Genomic DNA, 12,423 nt, shown 5'->3' with positions numbered 1-12,423 from the left:
TAAAGTTCTTTAATCAAGAAAAGTTTATTCTGGGAAAACTCTATTTTCAAGTATTCCTTAATTACTTGGGCTGAACTACAAAAATTTTTTCTATTTTCCTCTCCTGTTTTCAGAATCATTACATAAGAAATCTTGCAAAAAAGTTAATGGAGGTCGTATTTTAAATAATACATGGGAAAAGTTATTATTTGACCTATTTCAGATACCAGTTTTTGCATTAAATCTAAATGTCACAAATATTGCAGCACCTGGCTTTTCTTCAAAAGAGAAATAAGACACGGGTTTCTTCACTTATCAGTCACTTAAGCTGGGATAATTAGCCATGTGTTAAAATTAAGTTTTCTGGTATAAATTGAAATTTTGACAAATACTTAAAGTATTATTATAAGTATAAATAACAGATTAAAATAATTATGCCCTCATTTTAAAAAATTAGCAAATTTTTCCTTTCTGTTCGTACTTTTAGATTAATTTTTCCTATTTTAATGATCACTATTGGTTTGGCTATAGTGATTTTACTACATTTTTAAATTCAACTGCTTATTTCCCATTTTGTACTTACACACATATACACATATTTAATTAAATCTCTTCTACTTAGCCTTTTGAGTTAATCTTATGGAACTTCGTACTTCTTCAAACTAATTATCCTTCTAAATCAAACTTGTTTTCATCCTGTTCTTTACTTGCAAGAATATTCTTACTATAACTTAGTTGGGCTGACCTGGATATGCAATATTATTTTTAGTTCCTTTTTGTTGTCCATGTTCACATGCTAGCAGTGCGGATTGTCCTAGTTAACCTCATTTCCTTTCTCCCTGTGTATTATGATGCTTTCCCAAGTAAATTTTTTTTTTATATTTACCTCGTATACTCGAAGTTTATTTTATTGTAATTAATCTAAATATCTCCACATTTGTCAATTCTAATACTTATTTTCTTTTTTTCCCTCTTTGAAATGATTCCATGTTTTCTATCTTACACTTTTGTCATTTGCCTTTTATTTAAGCTATAACACTAAAAGTGATGAAAAAATCACTAAGTTCAGTCTCCCACACCTATTTTTTGTTAAAGTATTAGTACTTCTTGTGATAAATTTACTAAATCACAATCTACTCCTTCTGTATAGCTCATTCTTTATGAAAGAATTAAAATCTTCTTCAGTAACATCTACTTAATACTGGTTATTCTTTTAGAGCCATATATAAAGATATTTCTTCTTTTATGTTGTAACCTGTTATATATTGGAGGAGTACTATCATATTCTTCATGATTTTTTTTCCAGGTTTAAATATATTTGGTTTATTTTGCTGTTCCTTTTATTTGTCATGGTTTCCAGACCTTTTGCTTTCCCTATTTTCCTTCTGTTTCTTGTAATTTATAATACCAGAAGTGAATTTTATTTTAGCAACCACATTTCATTACTGGATTGTAGGCAACTGAAACCTAAGCTATTTTCACGTAAACAAAATACGTGAACAATTCTTCTCAGGCTGTACTTTTCAGGTGCAATTGTATGTGTGTAGTTAATGCACTGAAAAAAAAAAAAAAACTAGAAATGCTACATTTTATGTAATTAACTTTAGCTTATTCTGTTTTATAGAATTCTCAAAATCTCATTTAGGGATTCTGTATATTAGTACCCGATAAGAACAGCTTGTTATCTACAAGCTGTAGATAATTTGTTCTTAATTATCTACAAATTAAGTATGCCGGATGTGTTTTATATTAGTTGTTAATAATTTATGTTGAGGAGCATAAGGCCAACTGTGGAAACCTCTAGAGATCTGTTAACCTGAACCTTTTATCAGCGTTATTTGTTGCTATTTAACAATTATGATCCCTCATCTTTACTATTATCTTATTTTCATTTCCACTTGAGAATCTCAAGGAAGACCCTGTCAGGTGTTTCTTGAAACTCTTAAGTTACAAATATTTCTTCTATCAAAACAGTAACATAGAGGTTATCTTGCTTTGTTGTTGTAAATCCACTGTGGCTCCTAGAGATGAAACTACCTCTCTGTTAATTCATTCTAAACATTTGCTAGGGATTAATCCCAAATTTATCAGAGATACTTACATATTTAGGTTCTGTGACATTTTGGTTGAATTTTAAAATACTTTTACTTTGCAAAATTTGCAAGTTTATTGTTTATTTTGCTTGGCCTGTTTTTTNGAATATTCTTACTATAACTTAGTTGGGCTGACCTGGATATGCAATATTATTTTTAGTTCCTTTTTGTTGTCCATGTTCACATGCTAGCAGTGCGGATTGTCCTAGTTAACCTCATTTCCTTTCTCCCTGTGTATTATGATGCTTTCCCAAGTAAATTTTTTTTTTATATTTACCTCGTATACTCGAAGTTTATTTTTATTGTAATTAATCTAAATATCTCCACATTTGTCAATTCTAATACTTATTTTCTTTTTTTCCCTCTTTGAAATGATTCCATGTTTTTCTATCTTACACTTTTGTCATTTGCCTTTTATTTAAGCTATAACACTAAAAGTGATGAAAAAATCACTAAGTTCAGTCTCCCACACCTATTTTTTGTTAAAGTATTAGTACTTCTTGTGATAAATTTACTAAATCACAATCTACTCCTTCTGTATAGCTCATTCTTTATGAAAGAATTAAAATCTTCTTCAGTAACATCTACTTAATACTGGTTATTCTTTTTAGAGCCATATATAAAGATATTTCTTCTTTTTATGTTGTAACCTGTTATATATTGGAGGAGTACTATCATATTCTTCATGATTTTTTTTCCAGGTTTAAATATATTTGGTTTATTTTGCTGTTCCTTTTATTTGTCATGGTTTCCAGACCTTTTGCTTTCCCTATTTTTCCTTCTGTTTCTTGTAATTTATAATACCAGAAGTGAATTTTTATTTTAGCAACCACATTTCATTACTGGATTGTAGGCAACTGAAACCTAAGCTATTTTCACGTAAACAAAATACGTGAACAATTCTTCTCAGGCTGTACTTTTTCAGGTGCAATTGTATGTGTGTAGTTAATGCACTGAAAAAAAAAAAAAAAACTAGAAATGCTACATTTTATGTAATTAACTTTAGCTTATTCTGTTTTATAGAATTCTCAAAATCTCATTTAGGGATTCTGTATATTAGTACCCGATAAGAACAGCTTGTTATCTACAAGCTGTAGATAATTTGTTCTTAATTATCTACAAATTAAGTATGCCGGATGTGTTTTATATTAGTTGTTAATAATTTATGTTGAGGAGCATAAGGCCAACTGTGGAAACCTCTAGAGATCTGTTAACCTGAACCTTTTATCAGCGTTATTTGTTGCTATTTAACAATTATGATCCCTCATCTTTACTATTATCTTATTTTCATTTCCACTTGAGAATCTCAAGGAAGACCCTGTCAGGTGTTTCTTGAAACTCTTAAGTTACAAATATTTCTTCTATCAAAACAGTAACATAGAGGTTATCTTGCTTTGTTGTTGTAAATCCACTGTGGCTCCTAGAGATGAAACTACCTCTCTGTTAATTCATTCTAAACATTTGCTAGGGATTAATCCCAAATTTATCAGAGATACTTACATATTTAGGTTCTGTGACATTTTGGTTGAATTTTAAAATACTTTTACTTTGCAAAATTTGCAAGTTTATTGTTTATTTTGCTTGGCCTGTTTTTTCTGTAGCTCTAACTTTGGGCCTAGCTTCCCTTATTTTTCTTATGTCAACGACCATTATTAAGAATAGAAGGTATTTTTTAAAAACATACTATTAGTCATTAATGTTTAATTGTTTTAAAAAATACATCTTCTAAGAGAACTGAAAGTGTACAAGAATTAAAAGTACTGTTTTGAGACAAGTATATTTGGAAGATAAGAGTTCATTTTTGAATGTCAATCTAATAGAAGACACACGTCTTAAGACCGGTTGGCTATGAATAAAATTTGAAGTCTCCATGAATTTTTTGATTATAGCTGAAATTCTTTAAAAAAAAAAAAACTATTCTAGACTTATTGGTAATATAGCCGAAATTCTGATAAAATTTTGAACTTTAATTTTGCTTTTAGGTGAAGGCTTTTCTGTGCAGATTTGAAGAAGTAATAGGAATATAGAAATAAGGCTTTATCTTCAGATCATGTATATTAGGCAACAGGAAGAGAGGATAAAGTCATTCTCTTAGCAGCGAAATATCGTAGCATTTCTTGGTTTGAAGCCCACTATGTCGTGTTCAATACGTACATCTCTTAATGCACACACATGTATTGAACATAAATTGTTTGCCAAGCAAGACAGATTCAATCTCTGCCCTCTGAGTTTATGATCTAGTCAGGAAGACAAACAAGAAATTAAATAGGAGTAAACATTTTAGGTGACATCTGAAGGGTTAGTAGAAGGTGAAGGATGCTAGTGGAGGAGGTTTATGGGGATGAGTTACAGCATGTGGAGTCCCTAAAGTGTAATTTAATAGTTCCCTGAAACATTTTAGGCTGTCACTTGATCTAGACTATTAATGCGCTGTTGAGTTAGATTCTATAACATATTCTTCTTGTTTGAGGATCCATCGTTTACTCACAGGAGAGCCTTGGCTATGAGTTTTGTAGCTAAATCCTAAGATTATAGCTATAGCTTTTCTGGCATCTTAATGATCAAGGTTCTAAAACAAATCAATTAATGCCACATGCATAGGAATTTTATTGTATCCCCGTTTTAGCATTTAGTATATTCTGTCAGTAGCAAACGTTCATAATGTGTGCAGATGATGTTTTCCTTATATATTTAAAAATGAGCCCACGTGGTTTTAGCTGAGGTATTAAAGGAGATCTCTACTCAGAAGTGTGCTTCCAAGTATTCAGTCAGTTGGCCTTTGCTTTAACTTGTTGCAACTCTGACCTCCAAAAGACAGATCTTGAGGGAAGCAGAGGTGATGCAATGCTTTCTCTACCCCTCTACCTGTTTCTTTTCTCTGGTATTTTTTGGTGTCTTTAACATGAGAACATTTTTCTTGTGTCTTTCCATTTTCTAATTCATATGTTCTTGAGTAAATCAGTAGATCTCTGAGAAACATGTTTTTCCTAACCAAGAGTCCCAAATACCCACATCTTCATCCATGATCCAGTAAAAGAATTTTCTCATCATCTGTGTAGCCACGTCTTCATTTATTTATATCTTAATTTCTCTCCAAATATTCAGCTGTTGAAGAAGAGATGAATGTACTGCCTTTGTTGGTGAAGTTTGTTTCTTGATGGGACTTGCACTCAAAAATACCTGGTTTGTCCCTGTTTGCCAAGCACTGCACTGAGAATCTGATACTTTGCAAGACATAGCCCCTAACTTTATCATCTCTTATGATTATGTTATTTTTTCCCCCTGCAGTATCCTTTTTTCCTACCTGGGTTATCAGTAATTAATAGCACTTGATATAGGATTGGATGAATCTGGTTAGATTTATCATTTCTTTTAGCAGGAAAACACAGCAGCAAGAAAGTGTATTTCTAAAAGATCCTATTAGATTGTATTCAGCCATTGCATTCAAGGAGTCACCAAATACTCTGAAACTCTTGCAGAACTTCCTGAGTGTGTTGTGGAATGTTAAGCTGCTTCTCCAGCTTTTGATTTCACCTCAATGGGAAAAACATTATATGGAGCCAGTATTTGAAATTCCTTTTTATTTCCTTTTTTCCCCATTTATACTTTCACTTATTAATATATAGACAGAGATTTTGATTTCTGTACTGCCACTTTCAGAATTTTTTTTTTCTGGTTTCTTTTCTCCATCCTAATTTGGAACTCATTTTCTTTAGCAAGTCACAACAAAGGCAGGAATGTTTTCAACCTTTTTACCTTGCTCTCAAGCACGGAGGTAGTGTCTGCTTACAAAGATCATGAGTGAGATGAATTTGAGGTAATAGCTCAATAGCTAATGAGTAGCAGTCTTTTAGTTAGAAGGTAGAACAATGAATGAAAGAGGCAGATTTTAGAGACTTTTATATTCATTGTATTGGTTGAAGCCAAATAAAAATAGAAAAAAAGATTAAGGTTAGGAGGAACACTCACATTTAAGGAACAATAACCAACAAAAATGAAAGAGAAAGCAGTAGCTGTGAAGATGTAAGGGGCAAACAGAAGTAAAAGATATGAAAACCAAATAGCAAAATATTAAGAAAAACTTGTTTATAAATCATTAAAGTGCTATAGTAGAGGATAAGAAGAAGGAGACCTTGTAGTTTTAATATGAGCACATCAGTGGAAACTTTGGGATGAAGAGTTTAAGTACAGTAGTGGTGTTTCTATTGTCTCATTGCATTACAAAAAAAAACAAAAAACCAAAACTTAGAGAATTAAAACAATAACTATTTACTTGTTCATGACTGCAATTTAGCTGGGTAGTTTTACTGGTCTGTTAGAAGATTGTTAAATAGTCCAAGCCTACCTAAGACAATACTAATGGGAATTTGTAATTATATGTGGTAATGCCAACAGTGTCTCTGAAGTTTGGAATCAAAATCAAACACACCCACAGTGGTGTGTTGGTAAACTGACTCTCCAAGCTTAAAAAGATAAGATTTGTAGCATTTGCTGATATCTATGGAGTGTATACTCTCATCATAGTTCAGCTTCCAACATGGAGTAACTGAAGACAAAGTTAAAGGGATGCATGCAATCCACTGTCACGAGCTAATATGAATTGGCCTAAGGCTCCAGTACCTTTCTCTGAAATATCACCATTATCTCTTCATTCAAGAAAGAATTTGAGGCAGCTTAATGAAATATACACTTAATAAAATAGGATTAAATAAGTGGAGCAGGAATTTTATGTAAAAGGAAAATAAGGATAGGAAAGTAAAAGTAAGAATAAAGTTGGTAGTATATGAAATAAATGCCCATCATAAGGCTCTGAACAGTTGCTATAGGTGAACTAAGAGTTTGGCCAAAACAAAGCTAAAAGAATCAAGAATAAAGTTAGTAGTGTATGAAATGATTGTCCATCGCGAGACTCTGAGCAATTGCTGTAACTGAACTAAGGGTTTGGCTGGGCGTGGTGACTCGCACCTGTAATCCCAGCACTTTTGGAGGCCGAGGCGGGTGGATCACGAGGTTAGGAGTTCAAGACCAGCCTGATCAAGATGGTGAAACCTCGTCTCTACTAAAAATACAAAAAAAAAAAAAAAAAAAAAAAAAAATTAGCCGGGCGTGGTGGCAGGTGCCTGTAATCTCAGCTACTTGGGAGGCTGAGGCAGAAGAATTGCTTGAACCGGCAGGGGGCAGGGCGAGTGGAGGTTGCAGTGAGCCGAGATCATGCCACTGCACTCCAGCCTGGGCAATAGAGTGAGACTCTGTCTCAAAAAAAAAAAAAAAAAAAAAAAAAAAAGAATCAAGAAGAGTATTGACAGTCAGCAAATAAAAACAAGTCAGCTTATCAGGAGAAACAAAACTTGCTGGGATGCTAGAGAGAGAGATCAGTGAATAATAAGAAAAGGATACTGCATCCTCAACATTATTGCAAAAGTAAAATGGCAATATTTGCATGATGTTTCTTGAAACGTTTTAAGGCAAGATGCTGATAGTGCCAAAACAATTCAGAAAAAATGTTATTTTCTCAGAAAAAAATGTAAAATTGGCAACTTGGGATCTGTAGTAGAAGGATTTGAAGTCATTGTTAGGGAGTTTGTATCTTACTGGAAAAATACCTGGGAGCCCTGACTACTAGTATATCTAGTATATTTAAGCTGTTTAGTAAGATGATTCCATCCATATCATTAAAAGTTTGCAGACAAGGAAGCTAACAAAATATTTGAAGATTCTAAATGTGGGATAATTAGGGGCTCAACCAGTATCCTTTTTTAACTGGTAGGGGTGATGCATCTTTCATTTTTGACTGTGTATGCAGGTGTGCTCCTTTCCCAGGCCTTCCAGTGTCAGCTTTATGGATGGAGAGAATTCGACTAGGTACTTTCAGTGATTAATAAGATGTGATCTTTGTCTTCAGCTTTCAATGTCTTGTCTTGCTATGACCCTTTTCTCATTCCTTTCTGCCCTTGTTATCCTTGACTGGTCTTATCCTGACAGTTCCCACTGGCTTCACGCCTTAAACGGAGATTTTTTTCTTCCATTCTTTATTCCCCTTCAGTGGTGATTGCTTAGGCAGCCCAACTTGAAAGTAGGCTAGGAAAGAGTTTAGGGTCACTAGAAAATGCTCAGAAGGCCCTGTTCTCATCATTCCTACTTCTGAGTTCTTCTCTTGTTCCTCTTGGGCACGGAGGTGCTGCTGTTAATTCCTCCCTGCCCACCTTTCCATAGAGTCCGTGCGTCCTGGTGCCTCCTACAAACGGCAGAATGAAGGAAATCCTGAAAGAGGTGAGTTTTGAGCTAGACTCTGATTTGGGATTGTGAAGGGGTGGGAGACTTGAATTGATAGCGGTTATGGAAATGGGGAAAGTGTATAACTGCTCCATTAGTCTGTTGTCAGAACCAGAGTTAACAGTAGACCTAGGTACTAGGATTTGGGGGGCATTTGTGGGCTGGTATCTGGGCTAACCATTCCTAGTTGGAAATAGCCACTCCACAGAAGATCTGTAGAATAGACAGGCCATTGGAAGATAGGACCTGACAACAATAGGATCAAGTGATTTCTATTTACTTTTTTTGTGCTCTTTCTTTTGCTATTTGTATCATTGTTTTCTTTATCCTTTGTTACTTGCTTTCTGCTTCCATTGTTGCAACAGGGATATATGAATATATGTGGCTATATGATAAACCTCCTGCACCACCCTTCAGTGTTCCTTTGCTTCTGTGCATGAAATTGGTTGATAACGACTTAAATTAGCCTGTGGGCAGCTAAAATCAGGAAAGGTCTAAGACTATACTTCGGGATCATATGTTTGTAACAGAAACACTAAGCAAAAGAACAACAGCTGCTTGTGACAGGTTTTTTTTCCCCTCTGTGTCTAGCTGATATGTGCTAAAGAATTGAGCCTGTAATTATGCCTTTAATAAGCATAATGTGCTGTGCTGGTTGGTCCAGTGCCTCGTCTCCTTTGAAGGGATTGCTTATCTGAGTAGGATTGGGAGGTCATTGCATCTTAGGGAAGGAAAAGTGAGGGTCATCTTTTTATCTGATTTTCGAGTGCCTACCCTTTTCTTGAAGGACTTGAGCTAAGTAGGCCACGGATATTTGGAAATGAATAAGCTATGACACTTGTTCCTCTGAGAGCTTTTGTTGTAGTGGGATACACTGACACTATCACACTACAATGTGAAATTTGCCACATGCAATGGAAATACAATAAGGAATGACTAAATAAATCATGTTCTCAGCCATTTGGGATACAGCAGTGGTTCTTTTGAGTTTTAAGGTCTGTAAGAACTTTTAAAGTTGCTTAGGGTGAAAGCCTCTTGTGGTATCACCTGTTAAAAGACTCTAGGGCTGTATCTTTCTAGTGCTGTTAGAGCTTAAAAATTGGAATAGTCAGCCTAGGGCAGGAGTCCTCAACCTCTGCACAATTGACATGTAAGGCTGGTTAGTTCTTTGTTGTTGGAGGTGTCCCCCATAGCAGGATATTTACCAGCATCCCTGTTTTCTACTAAATATGTGCCAGTAGCCATCTCCCGCTTGTGACAGTCAAAAATATCTGCACATACTGCCAAATGTCTGCAGAGGGGAGGTGTGAAATTGTCCTCAGTTAAGAACCACTGGGCTAGAGAAAGCGTTTTGGGTCTGTAGGACATTAGAAAGGTGTTATTCACCACTGTCCTAGGTGGTTGGAAGTCTTTGAGCCTCCAGGACCTTCTTATCTATCTTGGCTGTGTCAGGAAGAGCATAAGAGGCTTTTTGACTGAAGCTGGCTTTGCCTCAGTTTCAAAGTCGCTTTATCTCTGCTTTTGCTCCTGACTGCTTTCCTGTTAATCCACTGTCCAGTCTCGACCAGCTTCTGTGTGACTCCAAATTTGATGCCACTTTCTCTTCTCATGTTATTAATTTTGTTAGTTTTTCTAGCAACAAAGGGCAGAGGATTATATATTTGACACATATAGACAATTTAATGAAATGTTTTTCTGTAACAGCTCACTGTTACTAATTTTTAAGAGTATGTTTAACTAAACCTATCTTTTAGGGAGTTGTTGAACCTGCTAAAGTAATATTGTTTAAATGTATTTTCTGGCTCAAGTTTCTATAAAAAATGATATACATACAGCACTATGTGAGTAAAGTGACTAAAGGTAAAGATTAGTGACTTTATCTCATAACAGGTTTATTTTTAACCATTTAACAAATATTTGGGCATTCATTAATGCCAGGCACTGGATTAGTGCTCTGAATTACAGCTTTCTAACTTTATGTTTAAAACTGTCTAAACATTTCAGGAATATCTGTTAAATTTCCTGTATAGATCCTCCTTGAGCTACCCCTTAATTAACTAGTTCTCCTTGGTATCTTTATATATAATAACTATCTTTGTATTTTTATTGTGATATATCAAACATTAGTATTTAGGAGCATGAAAGAAGTAGCATTCATGGTTTTAAAAAACTTTCTTGAAGTCTCTGTGGCTCCATGTTTACTTACTGGCAGTGCTGTGGCCTAGACTGGCTTCTGTGATATCCTTTGGTTCCAGGTTATTTCAGATTGTTGATGGTGATCAGCCTCTGAGAGGTAGTTTTAGATATTAACCTATTTAAAGTTTTTAGTAGTAAAATAAGTGTATGACCCCCTCATTAATTCCATTACAAAATTACTTTATCAAAACAAATTAGCTAGAAAAAAGTTACATCTTATATTTTCTTATATAGATAAAGAGAGGCCTGTCCAGTCTTTGAAAACATCAAGAGATACTTCACCCTCAAGTGGTTCAGCAGTTTCTTCATCAAAGGTTTGTTATATTTCTAAAATCAGTTTAAAGAAGAATTACAAATTGAGATGGACTGACTAGTACAGATGCTTTTATTCTTTACTGTTACACCAAGGGAGCTAATTTGCTGCATTTAAAAACTTCAATTTTTGGCTAGGTGTGGTGGCTCATGCCTATAATCCCAGGGCTTTGAGAGACTGAGATGTGAGAGTTGCTTGAGGCCAGGAGTTCACAACTAGCCTGGGTAACATAGCAAGACTTTATTTTAAAAATTAAAAATTAGCTAGATGTGGTGGCATGCACGTGTAGTCCTAGCTATTCAGGAGGCTGAGGTGAGAGGATCACTTGAGCCCAGGAGGTTGAGCCAGCAGTGAGCTATGATTGCACCACTGCACTCTAGCCTGAGTGACAGAGCAAGATGCTGTCTCTAAAAAATAAAAATAGGCCATGCACAGTGGCCTACACCTGTAATCCTAACACCTTGTGAGGCCGAGGAGGGTGGTTTATGAGGTCAGGAGGTCGAGACCATCCTGACTAACACAGTGAAACCCTGTCTCTACTAAAAATACAAAGAATTGGCCGGACGTGGTGGCTCACGCCTGTAATCCCAGCACTTTGGGAGGCCGAGGCAGGCAGACCATGAGGTCAAGAGATCGAGACCGTCCTGGCCACCATGGTGAAACCCTGTCTATACTAAAAATACAAAAAAATTAGCCAGGTATGGTGGTGGGTGCGTGTAGTCCCAGCTACTCGGGAGGCTGAGGCAGGAGAATGGCGTGAACTTAGGAGGCAGAACTTGCAGTGAGCTGAGATCACGCCACTGCACTCCAGCTTGGTAACAGAGTGAGACTCCATCTCAAAAGAAAAAAAAAAAGAAAAGCAAAAAACGAAGAATTAGCCGGGTGTGGTGGTGGGTGCCTGTAGTCCCAGATACTTGGGAGGCCAAGGCAGGAAAATTGCTTGAATCCAGTAGGTGGAGGTTGCGCTGAGCTGAGATCGTGCCGCTCCACTCCAGCCTGGGCGACAGAGTGAGACCATATCTCAAAAAAACAAAAACCAAAACCCCTTACATTTTAAGTAACCACAGCTTGAAAATAGCAGCCCGAATGTGCTATTTTCTATGAGAAAAATGGGCAGTTTTCTCACTGAATTTTTAACACAGTCTATGCCAAATTTAGTAGTTATTGTTGCAACCCATGTTCTCATCTTGACCATAACCAGGTTGGATGGGTTATATCTGGTGGATTGTGCTTTTATTTGGGGAGTTGGGAGTTTAGGCAGAGACCTAACATGTATGGTGTATTTTTTTCTCTTATTAATTCATGCAGAAATCTTATGTTAGTAGGTACATATCTCTATTCTATAGTAGAGTGAGGACTCAGGAGTTAAATTAATTTCTTACGGACACAGCTACCCCTCACTGTGTCATTCTTCTCATTCCTACCTTCCTAGCATCTCAAAACATAAATCCTCAGAAATTACAAGCTTGACAAGTTGCTGTTTCCATCTGTTTTCTGCAGTTAGAAGTTCTCTTCACAGATATCATACCCTTTCTCTTAGCCATAACGGTTGTTACATCCGTTATCTGC

General features: G+C 35.6%; 1 protein-coding gene across 17 annotated transcripts in view; it reads left to right on the top strand.

Annotated features, from left to right (window-relative positions):
- PPHLN1 (periphilin 1) overlaps positions 1-12,423 on the top strand; it is a 133,626-nt gene that overhangs the window by 57,266 nt on the left and 63,937 nt on the right. For 13 of the 17 annotated variants that reach the window (XM_017855470.1, XM_017855422.1, XM_017855412.1 and 10 more), the window contains 2 exons: positions 8,286-8,342; positions 10,776-10,855. In XM_017855470.1, coding sequence (XP_017710959.1) covers positions 8,286-8,342; positions 10,776-10,855 — 137 coding nt within the window. The remainder of the gene's footprint in view (positions 1-8,285; positions 8,343-10,775; positions 10,856-12,423) is intronic. The other 4 variants (XM_017855456.1, XM_017855449.1, XM_017855480.1 and 1 more) reach the window with 1 other exon arrangement.

The sequence above is a fragment of the Rhinopithecus bieti genome, unplaced genomic scaffold (assembly GCF_001698545.2).
Source record: "Rhinopithecus bieti isolate Rb0 unplaced genomic scaffold, ASM169854v2 scaffold_1070, whole genome shotgun sequence".
NCBI lineage: Eukaryota > Metazoa > Chordata > Mammalia > Primates > Cercopithecidae > Rhinopithecus > Rhinopithecus bieti.
The sequence above is the reverse complement of the archived record's forward strand: the minus strand, read 5'-3'. Positions and strand labels throughout refer to the sequence as shown.